This window comes from Ranitomeya variabilis, chromosome 3 (genome assembly GCF_051348905.1).
Source record: "Ranitomeya variabilis isolate aRanVar5 chromosome 3, aRanVar5.hap1, whole genome shotgun sequence".
Lineage (NCBI taxonomy): Eukaryota > Metazoa > Chordata > Amphibia > Anura > Dendrobatidae > Ranitomeya > Ranitomeya variabilis.
Window position 1 is genome coordinate 634,202,539 of NC_135234.1, and position 22,195 is coordinate 634,224,733.

Consider the following 22,195-nt stretch of genomic DNA (forward strand, 5'->3'; position numbering starts at 1 on the left):
TTTCTGGCAAAACTTCAACCAGTCTTTATGTTCTTATTGCTCAGCAGTTGTTTTCGTCTTAGGACTTTGCCGCGCAGGCCATTTTTGCCCAGTCTCTTATGGTGGCATCATGAACTCTGACCTTAACTGAGGCAAGTGAGGCCTGCAGTTCTTTGGATGTTTTTGTGGGGTCTTTTGTGACCTCTTAGATGAGTCATCACTGCACTTTTGGGGTAATTTTTTTTTTTTTTTTTTTTGCCGGCCACTCCTGGAAAAGGTTCATCACTGTTTTCATGTTTTCGCCATTTGTGGATAATGGCTCTCACGGTGTTTTGCTGGAGTCCCAAAGCTTGATAAATGGCTTTATAACCTTTTCCAGACTGATAGATCTCAATTACTTTGTTTCTTTGTTCCAGAATTTCTTTGGATCCTGGTATGATGTCTAGCTTTTGAGGATCTTTTGGTCTACTTCACTTTGTCAGGCAGGTCCTATTTATGTGATTTCTTGATTGAGAACAGGGGTGGCAGGTATCAGGCCTGCGTGTGGCTATGAAATTTGAACTCCGCTTCCAAAAGATATGATGAACTATAGTTATTTTTTTTTAAGGGGCGGGGCAATCACTTTTTCACACAGGGCCTGTAGGTTTGGATTTCTTTTTCCCCTTAAAAATAAAGACCTTATTTTTCCGCAACATGTTAATTCTTTTTGCGGACCTGCTGCGTTTCTGCACCCATTGACTTGCATTGTGTCAGGCCAATCCACAGCAAAACCACAGGATTAAAAGAGATCTGCGGATGTGCCTGCGAGAAACGCTGCAGATCGGGAGGGGGGAGAGTGTGTGGGCGGGGAGACTGTGTGCGGAGAAGATGTGGGTGTCTGCAGGGCTGTGTGTGTGTGTGTGTGTGTGTGTGTGTGTGTGTGTGTGTGTGTAGGCAGGCATTGTCCAATGGGACTACTAGTCCCATCTGGCTATGCCTGCTACAGTGACAGCCGGATGATGGGACAGTAGTAGTACCATCATCCGGCTACTGTATTCAAGTGTGAATTAAAAAAAAAAAAAACACGCATGTACAGTACATACATATAGACAAACATACAGTATATACTCACCATACAGCTAATCCCCGAAGCCCTCTATCACCTGTAAAAAAAAACAAAAAAAAAAAACAGCCCAACAGTATACTCCCTGATCCGATGTAATCCATTTAATAACGAGTGTCCCACGACTATCTCCCGTGGAGAGCTGTCACATTGGCAGGTGCGTCTGCTCTCCAGGGGCTCCGGTGATACAATGACCGAAGGTATCCTTTCGCACTGTATCCCTCTGCCGCTGTGAGTGCAGAGTTCATACTGTCACTTGCGGCACCGCTGCATGGGAACATTCTCACGCAGCAGTGCTGTAAATTGAGAGGCCATTGAACCCTCAGTGATAACACTGCAGGAGCCATTGTCTCCTGTCAGTGTGTCACTGGAGGCCTATAGAGCGGTCACATTCTCTGATGTGACAGCTCTATAGCGGAGATCGTCGTGGGACACTCGTTATTAAATGGACTGCGTTGGACCAGGGAGTATTTGTGTTGGTTTATTATTTTTTCTTTTTTTCCAAGAGATCGAGGGCGTCGCATGGATTGGTAGAACAATAAAGATGGCAAAACTGTGTTTTATTTCATTAAAATACTTTATTCTGCATGTGTGTGTTTATTTAACCCATTAACAACTTTAGGATTAGTAATGGATAGGTGTCTTATTGACGCCTCTCCATTCCTAAGCCGGCTTGATATCACCTTACAATTCAAAGGTGACATTAACCCCTATTATCCCATATGCCACCGCTACAGGGCAGTGGGAAGAGAGAGAGGCTAAGTGCCTTACAGAGGCGCCATTTTTGGGGCGGCTGGGAACTGGTGTTGGTAGCTGGGGGGGCAATATCCATGGATCTTCCTAGACTATGACTATCAGCCCGCAGCTGTCTGCATAGCCTTTTCTGGCTTTTAATTATAGGGGGACCCCATGTTTTTTTTGGGGGGGGGTCCCAAAGGCTAAATATACAACCGCGGGCTGATATTCACAGTCTGGGGAAGATCCATGGGTATTAACCCCTTCCCAGGCTATAAACATCAGTCCCTAGTCGCTGGCTTTCCCTCTCTGGTACAAAAAATTGCGCGGGAGCCCATGCCATTTTTTTTTTTTAAATAAATTAAACATATTGCACTTAAGGCCGGGGTCACACTTGTGAGAAACTCACATGAGTCTTTCGCATCAATACCCGACACTGCCGTTGGCACTCGAGACCGGATCGTGCGGCTGCATGTATTTCTATGCAGCTGAACGCTCTGGTCCCGAGTGCCAGCAGCAGTGCTGAGTATTGAGGTGCGAGACTCGTTAGAGTTTTTCGCAAGTGTGACCCCGGCCTAACGCAGATTTTTTTGTGTCTCTCTCTTTATTGAACTCTTTATATACCATTTTATTATGTTTATTACTAAACATCGGGCTTGGTATTATCTATCTTATCGATCTACTGTATATACTCATGTATAAGCAGAGTTTTTCAGCACATTTTACAGAAATCCGGCAGGGGAGGGGGGCGGTACACACATCATACTCACCTACCTGCGCGCCCTCGGTGCTGGCAGTGCATCTCATTTCGGCCACCAGCGCCTGGCTGCAGCTCTTCCTGTGCTCAGCGGTTACATGGTACCGCTCACTAAAGTGATGAATATGGACGCATCTCCACTCCTTATAGGCGTGAAGCGCATATTCATCACCTTAATGAGCAGTACCACGTGACCGCTGAGCACAGGAAGAGCTGCAGGCAGGTGCCAGCAGCTCGAATGAGATGCAGTGAAAGCACCCAGGGCGCACAGGTAGGCGAGTATGATGTTTTGGTTTTTTTTCAATAGGAAACATGCACACCAGGACAGGGAAAGGGGATCCATGTATAGCAGGACAGGGATGAGGGGACAATACATACCCGGCTTATACTCGAGTCAATAAGCTTACCCAGGTTTTCGTGGCAAAAGTAGGTGCCTCGGCTTATACTCGGGTCGGCTTATACTCGACTCGAGTATATACGGTATCTATTACCTGTCTATCTATGATCTATCTGTGTGTGTAAACATTATGTTTCAATGGATTATGTAAATTAAGAGGTTGGACAAGAAATTACATCACAATTTTTTTTTATTTTATTTTTTTCAATTATAGATCTTTATTTAGCTTTCAAAAACGCATACAAATCCGCATTAAAAAAAATGCATGAAAAACGCATCAAATCCACGCGGATTTTTACCTGCCAAGAGATGCAGATTTTGAGCAGAAAATTCCACAGGCAAATCTGTAACGTGTGCACATACCCTAACCATAGCCGCTTAGTGAGTGTACATACATATGTGCCAGCTACAACAGTGCCTAAAGAAATGTTGTTTCTACAGAACCCCTATAGTCCAATACAGTTTCTTCTCTTCTGGCCCTGCACTGCCCTCTGCTTCCAAAGCTGGGTTCACGTGGGTGTATAAAAAAAAAAATCTATCCAGAAAACGCAAGATATTTTTCTTTTCATTTGTCATACATATGGTATCCATTTTTATACAGCAGCAATTATTAAAAATTTACAAGTATACTTACTGAAAATGTTAAAGAATTAAAACTCGGATGATGCTCGGTGGCTTTGTATTGAATTTTTTTTTTGCTCACCCATAGATTTGAATGGGCTAATCTCATCCAACACAAAAGAACTAATGCATGCTGCGTTTTTTTTTTATATAATGTACAGATTCAGTCTGTGAAGAAAAAAATAAATTGCTCATCTGCACTGCTCCATTACATAACATTGGTTTAAGCACTGTCAGTTTACTGTCCATTTTTCCTTACAAAACTCAAACCAAAAATACAGTTGTGTAAACCTTACAGAAAGGTACGTGTCAATATCCATTTACCAAAGATATGAGTATATTTCAACGTGCATGCGCAGGACGAAGACTAGACCCTCGCATCATGTGTGTACATCATGGATTAAGAGTCCATTGTACTTATCGGGACTAGAGTGGCTTGCTGATAAAGTGGCCTCATTTTTGGTAAAAAGACAATAATTTAAATACCCAGTTTAGATTGTTTGTTTAGAAACTAGGAAATTAATCTCCCATAAAAGTAAACCTGGTTAAAAGAAATTTAAAAAAAAAAAACGATCTGCGCTGTGCACGAGGTCAAAATCAGGATGGCTAGAAGGTAAGCTAATAGAAAATAAAAACTTTTATTTTTAACACGAAGTAAATTGGAGCAGTTTCACATTGAGACTGTAGAAAACACAGTTGTAGGGTAATTTCACATACTCAATCTTTAGGTGCAGCTTTTATACTAGAGTAAGTGGTAACTGGATGGTATCAGGAGTGCTGACACTTAGTCCACGTCATGGGTCCTTGGAGAATTGGTGGGGTCTCCTTTGACCTCACAACATCAGAGAAGTATTTGTAGTAAAACAGAGTTCTGGCATTTCTGGGAATATCACTGATACCATGTGGGAGTATATTAAAGTCTTCACAATCTACGTGAGGTTACTTCAGCTTCTTAGTATTGGGCATGTTGATAAATAAAGTCTGTTTCTTCATTTCCATCTACTCCTGGAACAGGGCGATGCACAGCATTATTCCACATCCAAGCAGGAAGCCAATGCTGTGGAGAATGCAGTCCGTTCCTTGGCAGTGGTCTGAAGCCTTACGATACAGCATTTGCGGAAGCTGCATTCAAATGAGATAAAATCACATGAATATGTTAGTTAGGGTTTATTATTTGGAATATTGTTAAATACCTTAAATTGCAGTTGACCCCATTTTTGTTCATCATTTTTGGGAATTAGTATTTTGCACAGAATTTTTTTGGATAAAACCACATACACTGTGACATGATGAAAGCCCAGATTTCTTCAGAACTGTAGCCTTCAAAGTCAGCAGATAATCCCTATTTCAGGCAATTCCTGTAGTACACTTCTAGAGTATACAGTGGGGCAAAAAAGTATTTAGTCAGTCAGCAATAGTGCAAGTTCCACCACTTAAAAAGATGAGAGGTGTCTGTAATTTACATCATAGGTAGACCTCAACTATGGGAGACAAACTGAGAAAAAAAAATCCAGAAAATCACATTGTCTGTTTTTTTTATCATTTTATTTGCATATTATGGTGGAAAATAAGTATTTGGTCAGAAACAAAATTTCATCTCAATACTTTGTAATATATCCTTTGTTGGCAATGACAGAGGTCAAACGTTTTCTGTAAGTCTTCACAAGGTTGCCACACACTGTTGTTGGTATGTTGGCCCATTCCTCCATGCAGATCTCCTCTAGAGCAGTGATGTTTTTGGCTTTTCGCTTGGCAACACGGACTTTCAAGTCCCTCCAAAGGTTTTCTATAGGGTTGAGATCTGGAGACTGGCTAGGCCACTCCAGGACCTTGAAATGCTTCTTACGAAGCCACTCCTTCGTTGCCCTGGCGGTGTGCTTTGGATCATTGTCATGTTGAAAGACCCAGCCACGTTTCATCTTCTATGCCCTTGCTGATGGAAGGAGGTTTGCACTCAAAATCTCACGATACATGGCCCCATTCACTCTTTCATGTACCCGGATCAGTCGTCCTGGCCCCTTTGCAGAGAAACAGCCCCAATGCATGATGTTTCCACCACCATGCTTTACAGTAGGTATGGTGTTTGATGGATGCAACTCAGTATTCTTTTTCCTTCAAACACGACAAGTTGTGTTTCTACCAAACAGTTCCAGTTTGGTTTCATCAGACCATAGGACATTCTCCCAAAACTCCTCTGGATCATCCAAATGCTCTCTAGCAAACTTCAGACGGGCCCGGACATGTACTGGCTTAAGCAGTGGGACACGTCTGGCACTGCAGGATCTGAGTCCATGGTGGCGTAGTGTGTTACTTATGGTAGGCCTTGTTACATTGGTCCCAGCTCTCTGCAGTTCATTCACTAGGTCCCCCCTGCGTGGTTCTGGGATTTTTGCTCACCGTTCTTGTGATCATTCTGACCCCACAGGGTGGGATTTTGCGTGGAGCCCCAGATCGAGGGAGATTATCAGTGGTCTTGAATGTCTTCCATTTTCTAATTATTGCTCCCACTGTTGATTTCTTCACTCCAAGCTGGTTGGCTATTGCAGATTCAGTCTTCCCAGCCTGGTGCAGGGCTACAATTTTGTTTCTGGTGTCCTTTGACAGCTCTTTGGTCTTCACCATAGTGGACTTTGGAGTCAGACTGTTTGAGGGTGTGCACAGGTGTCTTTTTATACTGATAACAAGTTTAAACAGGTGCCATTACTACAGGTAATGAGTGGAGGAAAGAGGAGACTCTTAAAGAAGAAGTTACAGGTCTGTGAGAGCCAGAAATCTTGATTGTTTGTTTCTGACCAAATACTTATTTTCCACCATAATATGCAAATAAAATGATTAAAAAAAACAGACAATGTGATTTTCTGGATTTTTTTGTCTCAGTTTGTCTCCCATAGCTGAGGTCTACCTATGATGTAAATTACAGACGCCTCTCATCTTTTTAAGTGGTGGAACTTGCACTATTGCTGACTGACTAAATACTTTTTTGCCCCACTGTATAAGGGGAAGGCCAGGTTATATATATATATATATATATATATATATAATTTTTTTTTTAATTATGTGTAAATATATATTTTTATTTTTTTTCCAAACACCATACCTGCGTTGTCCATGGACTATGTCTGGTGTTGCAACTTAGCTACATAAACTAAAATAGGATCTACAGATATGTGCAAAATAGTAGCATTGTGTTTAAAACAACTGAGAAAAAGCTCAATCCTTATAATAGTATTTATTTCCATGAACACAAAGGCACTGGGAGCACTACACATTCAATTCCAAATGAAAAAAATGAACAAAAATGTGAATTTGTAAATTGAAAATGAAGAAAAAAATAGTGTCTGCATTTTCATTTATAAACTGGAATATTGTTATATCAAGCAATAGATCCAAAAAGTAACATGTGTTTATCAAACTCCGAAAAACCCGTCTGTCATTATTATCCCATGTATCAGGGAGTGAACAGAAAAAAACACAAGTCAACAATTTGAAAAATGAACAATATTTATTAATGACAATTTATAATGCACAAGAATAAAGTTAAACCTATAGTAACCTCAAAATGAGAAAGACACTAACTCCTTTAAACACACTGTTTAGTATACATGGTAGAGGTAAATCTATCAATCAGTGGCTGCTCATATTATGTGAATAAAGAGCTATGTGCCAAAATTGAAAAACAAAAATCAAGTTACTATATGTAAGGTGGCCTAGTAATAGTTCTGACTAGTACAGTGTGTGGATTGAGTGTAACACCCAATTATCACATCGTATATGATCAAAAATCCACAATTAGACATGAAATGGAACCTCTCATGATCCTACTCACTGTGAGTGGAGTCCGTGCCGTGTCCCTCCACCCCGACGCACGTTTCATCCACACTTCTTCAGGGGGCGCCAGCAGCAGGCACCAGGCAAGGGGCTGGAGCGCCGCCACTATCCACAACCTTAAAGCATATCGCTTTCTCACTGAGGACTATGCAGCCCATTGTACACATCACCACAACCAGGGAGGCTTCCCTATACAGGGAACATCCACCATCAAGACAGCATTGACGACGTATTGAATAAGACCTGGGATAGGTCGAAACGTCACTCAATTATATATAGTTGCTCGGAAATTTTTTTCTGCGCTCTGCCACTTTTTACTGTTTTTTTGTTCTCCACAATAAACGTTTTTTTCTTGCATCACTTGAAAATCCTCAGAGTGTGCGGTGAATTTCTACTTTATGGACTCAGGGTCATCCGGCCCATTACACCAGCACCTTGAATTAGGACAGAGTGCAGGCCATTATCTTTCTTTAAAAACCATAATTAAAACACATTATGTTCGATTGCTATTTTTCTGAACATAAATGTAGCTGCAATTAAACACATAACCCATGTAAAAGAGTGGCGCTGTTTTTGGAACAAAACATCCATGTTTTTAACATTTCAAACAAACAATCTCTACCATATAATTACTTCTATCATAAGGCGGTTATAAAAGACAATATAAAACCCCATATACACACGGTGTACTAAAAATTATATCCCTGGCCACCAATGTATCTGTCCTACACTAAACACTTTTCATGTATTCGCAAAAAAATAACCAATGGGTAATCTTGTTGTTCCTGGCACTATTGTGACATATGTCCGTTTTTCACACACTTTCTCATTATTTTGCCTTCAAAATAACATCACTAAAGGTCAATCATATCCTATTGATGGGTTTTTTCGACACTCCAACTGACCAGCTGTGGCTGGTTGCAAACATTGAACGATACTGTGCTGCTCAGCTCTGATAAATGTGTAGCATCTACTGCCGAGAACTGCAGATCAGGTCATGGTGGATACAAGCAGCAACTGCTACACATTGAATGGAGCTGGAGTGTTCAACTGCGGTCAGTGTTTGCATTCAGCTGCCAAAATCTGTTTCGTTCAACAGTTCAAGCAAAGAGGATGTCATTTACTGAAAACCTGCTGTCCGTTTAAATACAGTGCTGAACTGTGCATTTTTTTTTGGTGTGTTTTTTTCCCTCTGTGCTTCTCTGGGGAGCCTGAAAAAAAATACATGTAAAAAACAGTTGCATTTTTAACTACAGAAACCCGAGTGTTTATGTACTAGAACACGCATTTCGGCTATATTCACAAATTCAGTATTTCTATGTCAAAAGTAGGAGTGTCTCCAAATCACTGGACAGATGTCATTCGTTCAGTTATAGGTTTTCCTTTGTACGTTCCATTCTTGGTTTTGGCATACAAGCACTGATGCAAAATACTGACCAAATACTTATGTCTGACCGAGGCCTAACAAAAATGCTGCTTCAAACCTGCAACAAAAATGCATAAAAAAAGCAGCTAAAAAAAAGTAGCATAAATGCAATAATCAGTACAGATTAGTATTGCAGATTTTGGTGAGGACACCTGCACAAAAAAGTAGTGTAAAAATAAAACCCTTACGCTACATGGGAACATAGCCCAAGTCAAATTTTCAGTTACATAAATATTTGCAACAAAGCTGTCGTGTGTGAACGAGAATATTTTCCTTGCTTATACAACTTTCAGTTCAGTAGCCAAGGACAAAGCTCACAGAATAAGCAAAAAACTAAAGAGAAGAGAACTGGGACACATGGAGGCGTAAATAATATTCCCACAAGTTATGCAATTATCAGTGTAATGTTGACCTACCATATCTACAAGTGCCACATATAGAAAGATTCCAGCAGTAGCAGAAAATATCCAGGGAGTGACTTGACTTGAATGCTGGCTGGCGATGGCTCCGACCACCATACCCAGATATGAGAGCAATGCAGAAATCAGGCAGAAAAATAAGATTTTTCTCATCCGGACTCCATTTTGAAGCAAGACTGCAAAATCACCTGAAAAAAGATAATATTCATCTCAAGCTACAGAACAAATTTAAGACCTAGAAAATCCCTTCCTCTGATAACATTTTGGTAAATGGCAATTACCATTTTAATACAACTATGTCGATTGTTAAAAAGTTGAGGCAATTAGCAGAAAACAACAGTGTACAAAATTAAAATAATTTGAAAAAGACCACTATAGTCTTCCCCCTGGCGCTTTAGCGCTACCTTGAATGTTAAAGCATCAATCGAGAGGTTTTTATATTATTTCAGGACTCGAGTGAGGTCACTAATCTAAGATCCTTGACCCTAGTATTATACTTACCAGCCGCCATCTTCATCTGTTAACCCCATAGATGCTGCTGTCAGTGGCAACACTGGCATGTAGATGGTTAACAGAGGGAAGGACTTCTATAATCCCATCCCCACATAGAGATTATGATTGAGAGATTCTAATGGTTTCAAAGGCCAAGTAATATAATGGCCACCTTGGTCTGTTGGCTGTGGTGGCTTGTTAGGCTGTTCGCAACATTTTACTGGAAACATTTTCATTTTTCATGTAATTACAACCTGTGTTAATTCCTGGGAAGCGCCTGAAAGGTTCACAAACTACCGAACAGCGGTTTTGAGTACTTTCAAGGGTGCGGTTTTAAAAATTGTATCATCATTTTTTGGCGGGGATTTACATTATATAGATCCCTCAAAGTCTAAAAAAACTGAATGTCTCAAACACAAGTTTTGTAAATTTCCTTGAAAAATTGCTGCTAAATTTTAAACCTTGTAACATCCTAACAAAATAAAAGTGCATTTGAAAAACGAGGCCGACATAAACTAAACATATGAGAAATGTTATGTAATAACTTATTTGTATAGTTTAACTATCTGGCTTATGATTGCCAGAGAAATGGAAGTGATCCCCGCTTGCTGGAGGAATGATATCCACACTTGGATATAGTCTGATGGTCTATTGTCAACGCGTTTCAGAGTCACACGACGCCTTCCTCAGGACAGCCATACATCTTGGTTACATTAGGAGAACACCCTATTGCACTTGAGAAAGAGGGTCGGTTCCCTCGCGTCGGGATGGCCCCTGCTAGTGTCCATTTCTTGGACAGGTGACGTCACCTTTTAGCCACGCCCCTCACTCGCCTCGCTGCTGTTCGGCGGCGCCATCGGCCGAGGCGTCCTGCCATAACTATCAGTAGCAAGCGCACAGGGGATTTTTTTCACCACGGGAGGACGCTCCCTCTTGGTCTATGCACCACTGACACTGCAGCCCTTTTACACCACGGAGGGCTGAAGTGCGGCAGCCAACCTCGTTATCCAGGGGACGCGCCGTTCCAACTGTGAGGTAGGATATTTTAGTTTAATTTAGTTCATTTGCCACACGAGTTCCAGCCTCTCTCTGGGTGGATGGGGGAGAAAATCTGTGTGCAAGTGGAAGGAAACCACTGCAGTTCTGTTATCTAACACGAGAGCACTTCCTTGTGGAAGACCAATATATGGGCCCATCGCAGCCCAATAGCTCATCATAGTGCACAATTCCACCTATGTTTGAGGTGGATGTGGCCCCCTTACATCTTGGACCCCAGTGGACAGGTTTTATCCCGTAGTATGTCTGTCCCTGCCCGATAGTATAATAAGAACCCTGGCCATGTTCAGCATTCTTGTATATATTGAAAAAAAAAGCAACAAGACCATATTTACATGTAGCATAAGGTAAATGCTGCATTTTACATGGAAACTTAAACAAGTAAGAAATCACACATCAATAAACTGTTCACATTTGTGCATGAACTTTCACCAATAAAGAAAAGTTTATTGACAAGTGGAGAGTACCAACCATTTTTCTTATTTGTTTAGGTTTCCATGTAGTTAGAGCGCCACCCTTAGGGTATGTTTCCACGTTCAGGATTTGCTGCGGATTGGACACTGCGTCCAGATGTTAAAGCGTTGTGGAGGGGATTTTATGAAATCCACTATGCGTGCAGGGCTGCATCCGGTGGCCCTGCGTAACCGGATATGCGGCGCGTCTTTCCAGACCGCAGCATATCTATTTATCTTGCAGAGACGCTCAGTCTCCGCAAGATAAATAACCCAGTCTATGAATATGATGCGGTGATTCCGCATGTGTTCGATGCAGGGCCGGCATCAGCACCCGGCGTACCCGGGCAAGTGCCGGGGCCCTGGCAAGACAGGGGGGCCCATTCAGGGCCGGCATTAGGGGCAGACAGCTGCCAGTGCCTAGGGCCCTCGCTCCCCCAGGGGCCCTCAGCTAGCGGCACATCACGCAGCCGCTATGGGGCCCCTGTGAGGCAGGGGGGCCCGCCAGCGCCGACTCCCCCGCTGCATTGAACTATACCGGCGTCTGCCGGTAAAGTTCAAAGCAAATGATGGAGGAGAGAGCGTCACCTAACGCTCCCTCTCCCATCATTCCCCACTCTGACACTGCCGCTGCGGGTGCGCGATGACATAATCGCGCACTCGCTGTGTGTCAGGCAGTGCAGCGGCAGCCGCCGAGACCAGAGCAGGGAGCAGCGTGGCGTGGGCACGGTGAGAGGTGAGGAGTGTTTTTTTCTTGTAACTATAACAGTGAGTACTGGACTGTGGGCCATTCTTGGGGGGGAGGGGGGCTGTGCTGTATACTACATGTCTGTGCTATATACTACATGGTTGTTCTATATACTACGTGGGCCAGGCTATATACTACGTGGGCTGTTATATGCTACGTGGGCTGTGCTATATACTACATGGCTGTTCTATATACTATGTGGGCTGTGTTATATAATAAGTGGCTGTGCTATATACTATATGGGCTGTTATATGCTATGTGGGCTGTGCTATATACTACGTGGCTGTGTTATATGCTACGTGGGCTGTTATATACTACATGGCTGTGTAATATGCTACGTGACTGTGTTATATACTACGTGGGCTGTGTTATATACTACATGGTTGTGTTATATGCGATCATGAATCATGGTATGTGTTAAAGGGGGGGGCCCACAGACTCTTTCGCCCGAGGCCCTCAAAAACCTGGAGCCGGCCCTGGTTCGATGAACACATCCGGAATCACTGAGCGTACAACAGGTGGTGGCGCTTTGGGCGGAGAGGGGTATCTGCTGCGTCTAAAGTGCAGAGATTACGCCTCATGGAAACATAGCCTTAGGCTTAAGCTAGGGTCACACTACCATATTTTCTCCCGAGGAAAGAATCGGACATGTGCACGGCCCCATTGAATAGCATTGGTCCGAGTGCGATCTGATGATTTGTTAGGTCACACACGGACCGAAAATCCAGTCGTTAGCACAAGTCCTTAGGCATCAAATAAATGGGAAATGACTGGATTCCCTAGTAGCGATCACTGCCTGTTTGGTGAAGACTTAAAGCAGCTTTCTTTTTTCTTTTTTTTGTTCCAAATCAAAACAGATTTGATTCTGGACTTTAAAATGCACCTGGGATTTTTCAGGCTTTCCATAGAAGCCTGTAGAGAAAAAAATACACACCGAAAAAAACAAAACAAAAATATCGCACAGTTCTACATTTTTTTAAATACACAGTGGCTAGGAGTTTTCATGAAATTATATCCACTTTGCTGGGACAGTTGAATGCAGCAGATTTTGTGCACAAAAAAACATAGTAGAAAAAAGTGCAGTATTTACGCTTTATGTGAACACTAGATGGCAGCCCGATTCTAAAGAATCGGGAGTCTAGAATCCATATATACTTTATTTATTCAAATGTAAGAATAATACAATTAATAAATAATAGTAAGAAAGAACAAAAAATGGCTGCACTCACCAGCTCTTGACAATTCTTGTTATTTAAGGTACAGTTACACAGGATCCATGAACATGCTTATGAGGGGAGTGATGAAAGACATCAGACAACAACTTTGCGTGTTGTGGCAAATGCCACAACAACGGTTCTTTGCTTAAGAGCAATAATGTAAATAATAAATAATATGTATCAATAACTATGTATATTGGTATGTTCTTTCTTGGCACAAATTGCAGGAAGTAGTATTCTAGGCAATTATATATTAGATGGGCATTTCCTGAAGGAAATACATGGTGCTTGAACAGCGCTACCAGCTTTACAGCAGCACTTTTCACACACGGGACTGGGGGGCGCGCTTACTTTTGCACCCGGGGCCGGGGGCGCGCTTACTTTTGCACCCGGGGGCGCACTTACTTTTGCACCCGGAGGCGCACTTACTTTTGCACCCGGGGGCGCACTTACTTTTGCACCCGGGGGCGCACTTACTTTTGCACCCGGGGGCGCACTTACTTTTGCACCCGGGGGCGCACTTACTTTTGCACCCGGGGCGCACTTACTTTTGCACCCGGGGGCGCACTTACTTTTGCACCCGGGGGCGCACTTACTTTTGGGGCCGCACTTACTTTTGGTGGGCGGGGCTCCTCGGCCTCCGATTTGGTTGGTGGGGCCCCTCGTCCTCCGATTTGGTAGGCGGGGCCCCTCGGCCTCCGATTTGGTGGGCGGGGACCCTCGGCCTCCAATTTGGTGGGCGGGGCCCCTCGGCCTCCGATTTGGTGGGCGGGGCCCCTCGGCCTCCGATGTGGTGGTCGGGGCCCCTCGGCCACCGCTTTGGTGGGTGGGGCCGGGCCCCTCGGCCTCCGCTTTGGTGGGCGGGGCCGCTCGGCCTTCGATTTGTTGGGCAGGGCTCCTCGGCCTCCGATTTGGTTGGCGGGGCCCCTCGGCCTCCGATTTGGTGTGTGCTCTGCCTGGGGCCACTGTGCTCTGCCTGGGGCCCCTGTGCTCTGCCTGGGGCCCCATATGCTGCCTGGGGCCCCTGTGCTTTGCCTGGGGCCCCATATGCTGCCTGGGGCCCCTGTGCTCTGCCTGGGGCCCCTGTGCTCTGCCTGGGGCCCCATGTTCTGCCTGGGGCCCCTGTGCTCTGCCTGGGGCCACTGTGCTCTGCCTGGGGCCCCATGTTCTGCCTGGGGCCACTGTGCTCTGCCTGGGGCCCCATAAGCTGCCTGGGGCCCCTGTGCTCTGCCTGGGACCACTGTGCTCTGCCTGGGGCCCCATATGCTGCCTGGGGCCCCTGTGCTCTGCCTGGGGCCACTGTGCTCTGCCTGGGGCCCCATATGCTGCATGGGGCCACTGTGCTCTGCCTGGGGCCCCATATGCTGCCTGGGGCCCCTGTGCTCTGCCTGGGGCCCCATATGCTGCCTGGGGCCCCTGTGCTCTGCCTGGGGCCCCATGTTCTGCCTGGGGCCCATGTGCTCTGCCTGGGGCCACTGTGCTCTGCCTGGGGCCCCATATGCTGCCTGGGGCCCCTGTGCTCTGCCTGGGGCCCCATATGCTGCCTGGGGCCCCTGTGCTCTGCCTGGGGCCCCTGTGCTCTGCCTGGGGCCCCTGTGCTCTGCCTGGGGCCCCATATGCTGCCTGGGGCCCCTGTGCTCTGCCTGGGGCCCCATATGCTGCCTGGGGCCCCTGTGCTCTGCCTGGGGCCCCTGTGCTCTGCCTGGGGCCACTGTGCTCTGCCTGGGGCCACTGTGCTCTGCCTGGGGCCCCATATGCTGCCTGGGGCCCCTGTGCTCTGCCTGGGGCCCCATATCCTGCCTGGGGCCCCTGTGCTCTGCCTGGGGCCACTGTGCTCTGCCTGGGGCCCCATAGGCTGCCTGGGGCCCCTGTGCTCTGCCTGGGACCACTGTGCTCTGCCTGGGGCCCCATATGCTGCCTGGGGCCCCTGTGCTCTGCCTGGGTGTAGGACACTGGTGACGTCACTTATCTCCGGACATTAGCTCCGGACATTAGCTCCGGACATTAGCTCCGGACAAAGCCACGGAAGTTGGCACAAATTGCAGGAAGTAGTATTCTAGGCAATTATATATTAGATGGCCTTCCAGTTCAATGTAAGTGAAAGGGGTTTTAAGAAACTTCGTTTACACACAATGGAAAAAGTCTACAGATTTTAGGGAATGTAAAAAGCGTGTTCACAGAACTGGGTGGATTACTGCAAAAAAAAAAATTTGTATTTTAGAGTGAATAAAGTTAATGCAATTTATTGGACTAATATAATAGCAAATGGACGAGTGACTTTAAGATTGCAACGTTTTGGCCCCTCTAGGCCTTTATCAGTTAATCACAGGTAGAAAAGAGCAACAAGGATGGAGGGTTCTGAGTGATGTAGTGGTCATTGCTCTATTCTTATTGCTCTTTTCTGCCTGCGACTATTTAACAGAATCCCAGAAACGTTGCAATCAGAGAGTCGCCAGTCATTTAATATTATACTGATCTCATCGATTGCATTAACTTTATTCACTGCGATACCAAATGTAATTTTTTCACAATTCATTCAGAATTTAACCAGAAAGTGCTGCCAACTTCCTTTACATTATCTAAGTCTAGAGCTAATCCCAAGTCTACTTGCACCTCCCGTCAGTAACCAGAGCATATCCATCAGCCATCCGGATTTTAGGGAATTCTGTCAATCTTCAAACTCGCTATGTGTGAACAAACCCCAAAATGTACTTTATCTTCACGTATTAAACAGCCTTGTATTCTGAGATTTTATTATTTATGTTGGAAAAGAAACCTCTCCGACAATATTTTAAACTATGATGCCTAGTGTAAATCTGTTGATGTTTTCTAACTTTTCACTAATGGCAACTTTCCTATATGATTTAGTACAGTAAATGTATAGTTTTATCACTCACCAAGTTCATGTGGTAGTTCATGGCAGAATACAGCAACCGTGGTACTGAGGCCGCTAGAGAAACTGTCAGAGAAGGCAGCACCTAAAAGATCCAAACACGCGGTCTGTTAACAGGATGTTGAATCATTTCCATTTCTGCATATACTCAGGAAAACTTTACACATTACGATTACAAGATTTAATATTACAGATTATCAGGTGTTCACATGAAAAAATGTCAGATTAGAGATCAAATTCACAAAGAAGAATTGTTCCATCCATGTTCAAAAATGACATATGACCTCATCATCTGAGATATGTACTTAGTGCCAGTAATGGATGCTAGAATTGAAAATTAGATCATTCATAAAATTATTGCATTCACATTCAACAGCTGTGTCTAGGCAGAGCTCACTATCCTAAAATATTGCTTTATGAATAGTCAAAATGTTGCAGAAATTAAGTATTTCACTCAAAAAATTATTGCAATTACACAAGTTTATTTCCTTTGTGTGTACTGGAACAACACAAAAAAACAGAGGAAAAAAAAGGCAAATTGGACATCATTTCACACAAAACACCCAAAAGGGGCAGAACAAAATTGTTGGCACCTTTCCAAAATTGTGGGTTAACAACTTTGCTTCAAGCATGTGATGCTCTTTCAAACTCACTTGTGGCAAGTAACAGGTGTGGTCACTATGAAAATCACACCTGAAACCAGGTAAAAAGGGGAAAAGTTGACTCAGTCTTTGCAATGTGTGTCTGTGTGTGTTACACTAAGGCTACTTTCACACTAGCATTTTTTTTGCATACGTCGCAATGCGTCGTTTTGGCGAAAAAACGCATCCTGCAAAGTCGTCTGCAGGATGCGTTTTTTCCCCATAGACTAACATTAGCGACTCATTGCGACGTATTGACACACGTCGCAACCGTCGTGCGATGTTTGCGTCGTGTTGTGGCGGACCGCCGGCCGCAAAAAAAGTTACATGTAACTTTTTTTGTGCCGACGGTCCGCCATTTCCGACCGCGCATGCGCGGCCGGAACTCCGCCCCCACCTCCCCGCACCTCACAATGGGGCAGCGGATGCGTGGAAAAACAGCATCCGCTGCCCCCATTGTGCGGCGCTTGCACAGTATGCGTCGGTACGTCGGGCCGACGCACCGCGATGGCCCTGTACCGATGCTAGTGTGAAAGTAGCCTAAGCATGGAGAAGAGAACCGTCTGAGGACTAGAGAACCCAAATTGTTGAAAAATATCAGCAATCTCAAGGTTACAAGTCCATCTCCAGAGATCTTGATATTCCTTTGTCCATGGTGCACAACATAATCAAGAAGTTTACAAGCCATGGGACTGTAACAAATCTCCCTTGACGTGGACATCAGAGAAAAATTGATGAAAAGTTGGAATGCAGGATAGTCCGGATGGTGGATAAGCATCCCCCATCAAGTTCCAAAGAAACTCAAGCTGTCCTGCAGGTCATGGTGCATCAGTGTCAGCGCGGATTACACATCGTCATTTGTATGAAATGAAACGCTATGGCAGGAGACAGAGGAGAGTGCCTCTGCTGACACAGAGAAACAAAAAGCTAGACTGCAGTTTGCCAACATGTACAAGAGTAAACCAAAATCCTTCTGGGAAATATCAAATTGAGGGTGCCAACAATTTTGTCCGGCCCATTTTTGGGGTTTTGTGTGAATTTGCCTTTTTTCCTCTTTTTTTGTGTTGTCACAATACACACAATGGAATTAAACAGGTGTATAACAAAATGTGTAATTGCAATAAATTTTCTGGGAGAAATACTTCTTCTTATGGAATAATTTCAAGGGTACCAGCACTTTTGGCCATGACTGTAAATATGTAAACATTCTGTTTATACACTCAGGAAATGTAAACTTAAGCAATTTCAAATGGACTCTGTCACCCCAAAATGCAAATTAAACTATCTGACCTGTGACATAGGGAATAGTGATGAGCGAATATACTCGTTACTCTAGATTTTCCCGAGCATGCTCGGGGGTCCTCCGTGTGTTTTTTAGTGCTCGGAGATTTAGTTTTCATCGTCTCAGCTGAATGATTTACATCTGTTAGCCAGTTTGATTACATGTGGGGATTCCCTAGCAACCAGGAAAACCCCCACATGTACTTATGCTGGCTAACAGATGTAAATCATTCAGCTGCGGCAAGAAAAACTAAATCTCCGAGCACTAAAAAATACTCGTCGGACACCCGAGCATGCTCGGGAAATCTAGAGTAACGAGTATATTCGCTCATCACTAATAGGGAACTTAAATTGGTTTTCCCACAAGGTTCATTTTATTCAATAGATCTTGGAATAATAATAATTTCCACAATTGGATGTGTTAAAAAATAAATGTCCCTGTGTGGAGATAATCTTATAAATGTGTCCTTGCTGTGTGCTGTGTAATGTCTGTGTCTGACCATACAGGAACATGGTCTGATCATACCACAGCTCCTGGGCAGGAAAGCAAAAGTGAGTATACAGACTTGTACGGGATCGCAGCTGTGAGGTAAAACATTTTTTTTAAGAACAGGCAGGGAAATGCTTTGCCTCGCAAAAAGAATCTTCTGTGATCCCCTGCAGTCCTGTCTGTATACTCTTTTGCCTCCTCCCCTGCCCAGGAGCTGTGGTATGACCAGACCATGTCCCTGTACGGTCAGACACAGCCATTACACAGTACACAGCAGGGGCACATTTATAGGATTATCTCCGCACAGGAAAACATTTTTTAAACACATCAAATTGTGGAAATTATTATTCAAAGATCTATTGATTAAATTAACTAGGTTCATGGAAAAAAACCTTGAACCCCCGATGAAAATCATACTAGCAGTGTAAAGGGGCATTTATATTGCAAGATAATTGTGAATGACTGTTGTTAAAATACCCCTTCCCGATTATCTTTCACTGATCAACATGAACAAGCAAAACACTTGTTCATCGGGTGAAATGATCTTTTATGCAGCACAAAAAATCACTGTGCTTGGTGGGGCATCATCCCGTGTAAACAGGACTCGCAGGCCGAGAACTATAGCAGCAGATGTGCAGTGAGCGAACTAGTATAAATCGCTCAGTGTACATCATTTACTTTTATCTGCCTATATAAACAGGCATTCAACCCAAAGCTAAAACACAAACTTGTGTGCTCCCTTTTTCACCGTTCTATTCAACCCTATAATATTAATGACACAGAAGATGCGGCTGAAGTTGGAACATGCTCTCGATCTTCCTGCACAGCTCACCAATTTCAGGACAGTCCCACTGGGTATAGGATGATTTGGAGGTATGGGGAATGGACATGATGGACAAATTCATCAATTTAGGCTGCAAATTGCATAAACTAAAACAGAATTGTACATGTCATGCGGTGGCACATGACTCTTAAAAGGGAATCCGTCAATAGGATGAACCCTCTCTAGCCGTCTATATCGGCATGTAGGTCATAGGAGGCTGAATAAAATTAGACCTTCATATCTGCGATCCGATGTCTTATTCCAAAGAAATCAATGTTTCTTATATGTAAATGAGCTGCTAACATCTATGGACCAAACACTGATCTGCATGAGAATCTGCCTCCAGAGCTTATTTTAATTTAATGGGGAAAGCTACCAGTGCGATACATGTAATGACTGACATTCTGCTCTCATAATCACACACAATTCTGTAGTGAGATCAGAACTAGCACAGCAAAGCCAGCACAGCAAAGCTAACACAGTACTGCAGAGCTAACAGCACAGCAGAACTAACAGCACAGCAGAGCTAACACAGCACAGCAGAACTAACACAGCACCGCAGAACTAACATAGCACCGCAGAACTAACACAGCACAGCAGAGCTAACAGCACAGCAGAGCTAACACAGCAAGCAGAACTAACACAGCACCGCAGAACTAACAGCACGGCAGAGCTAACACAGCAAGCAGAACTAACACAGCACCGCAGAACTAACAGCACAGCAGAACTAACAGCACAGCAGAGCTAACACAGCACAGCAGAACTAACACAGCACCGCAGAACTAACATAGCACCACAGAACTAACAGCACAGCAGAGCTAACAGCACAGCAGAACTAACACAGCAAGCAGAACTAACACAGCACCGCAGAACTAACAGCACGGCAGAGCTAACACAGCACAGCAAAGCTAACAGTATAGCAGAACTAGCACAAGTACAGAAGTGAACTTTGTTGCATTATAAACATATTCATCAGCACTTGTCCTCACACAGTGCTGGAAGCTCTGCTGCAGAGATATGCCTGATTATCATCAACATAGTACAGCAGAGTTGAAAATCTTGTCTCATTGAAAACACATTTGCAATTATGCCAGCTCTGCTGTATTTCCCTCCCTCACACTGGCTGCCTGTGAGAACGAAGCTGAAGCACTTCTGCTGTACTAACACATTTGCACTGCAGTTGTCCTTTCATGGGTTTCAGTCAAGGGGGTGGCGCCCATGCGGTTTCCATGACCACTCTGTATAAAGAGATGTGGCTGTAAATAAAGCTAATTTCCTCCTGACAGTGAAACTCTAAATGCCGGCGATGGGCAGGTTCAGAACACTATTAACCTGTAGATTAACCCCATATCTGCAGGATAATAGCGTTTTCTCACATGACCGGTTCCCTTTAATAAATTTATCGCGGTTGCGAATGCCTCTCGATTAATTTCTTGAGGTGGCACATGCTGCTTAATGAGTTTCCTGCATCTTACTCCAGGGCACACTTTATCAAGACTGGAGTACAAAACGCCCATGAAGATGAATCCGGCCCATTGTATTTAGTACTGAAATCCATTGCACAAGGTCTGGTTACACTGAAGAAAAGTCATTGGAATGTCATTTATATACAAACATGGTGCCTTACCTATTGCCAAGCCATCTGTAAAGTTATGGATTCCATCTCCAAGAAGAATCATCCATACAATGTCTGCAATGCCTCCACCAGATGCGCTGTGCGAGTGTCCATGATGAGAATGTGCCGTCTCCCCACTCGTCTGGGGCACTTCAGCCTCCTCCTTGTGACCTTCTTCACAGCCATCTGCTGGTATGGTTTCTTCACAAAACTCTGGGCCTGCAAAAAATGACAAATATTAACCTATCATTTCCTGACACATCCTGTAGTGTAACACTTCCTTACGTATTCGTTATCATTTACCGATATTCTGTAACATTCTCTTTTACAACGGTCTTCAGACGACATGCCGATTGTAGGTGAGCAGCTCAGAAATAAGGTTTAGAAATCAAATTTATTCACCTAGACCCAATAGGCCATTTTTTCCTAATTATTAGAACATTTTGTTAAAGGGTTTTTACCATCCTGAGCATGTGTGTCATATCCCCAGAGTGTGCCATAAATGTCTGAAATTTTAATTTGGCCCATTTTCCCCACTGAAATTAGTGGAGTCATGGCAAATAAGACGTGAGCTGTAAAGTACTGTTACCTCTGAACAAATTGCTGGTAATGGCCGCATCTCAAAAAGGACATATAGTTGTGAACTCCTCATCAGATATAGGAAAACTTGCAAGTCACTGGCGGCCCATCATGGCAGTGACATCATGCGCTGCTCGTCGCGTGCACGGTGCAGTCAGCTGCCAGCCTCTGCGCTGGCTATAGAAGAGGACGCCGCGCATTGTGGGAGTAGAGGAAGGGGAGCAGAATTGTTTATTTTTATTTACATTTGTGGAGAAGAGGCAGAGAACAGGGACATCATTACTGGAAGAAGCCCAGGATGAGGGACATATATTACTGGAAGGAGCCCATTATACCAGGATGGGGGACATGTATTACTGGATGGGGCCCAGGATGAGGAATATATATTACTGGAAGGAGCCCATTATACCAGGATGGGGGACATGTATTACTGGATGGGGCCCAGGATGAGGAATATATATTACTGGAAGGAGCCCATTATACCAGGATGGGGGACATGTATTACTGGATGGGGCCCAGGATGAGGGACATATATTACTGGAAGGAGCCCATTATACCAGGATGGGGGACATGTATTACTGGATGGGGCCCTGGATGAGGGATATATATTACTGGAAGGAGCCCATTATACCAGGATGGGGGAC

The 22,195-nt window shown here is 44.1% G+C and overlaps 1 protein-coding gene across 4 annotated transcripts in view; it reads right to left on the minus strand.

The window, feature by feature from the left end:
* Positions 1-4,210: 4,210 nt before the first annotated feature.
* The window catches only part of SLC39A5 (solute carrier family 39 member 5), a 93,462-nt gene continuing 75,477 nt past the window's right edge, over positions 4,211-22,195 (minus strand). For all 4 annotated transcript variants that reach the window (XM_077297533.1, XM_077297534.1, XM_077297536.1 and 1 more), the window contains exons 9-12: positions 20,985-21,191; positions 16,127-16,207; positions 9,262-9,452; positions 4,211-4,713 (exon numbers count right to left, since the gene is read on the minus strand). In XM_077297533.1, the coding sequence (XP_077153648.1) occupies positions 4,591-4,713; positions 9,262-9,452; positions 16,127-16,207; positions 20,985-21,191 (602 nt within the window). In that variant the 3' untranslated portion in view covers positions 4,211-4,590. The remainder of the gene's footprint in view (positions 4,714-9,261; positions 9,453-16,126; positions 16,208-20,984; positions 21,192-22,195) is intronic.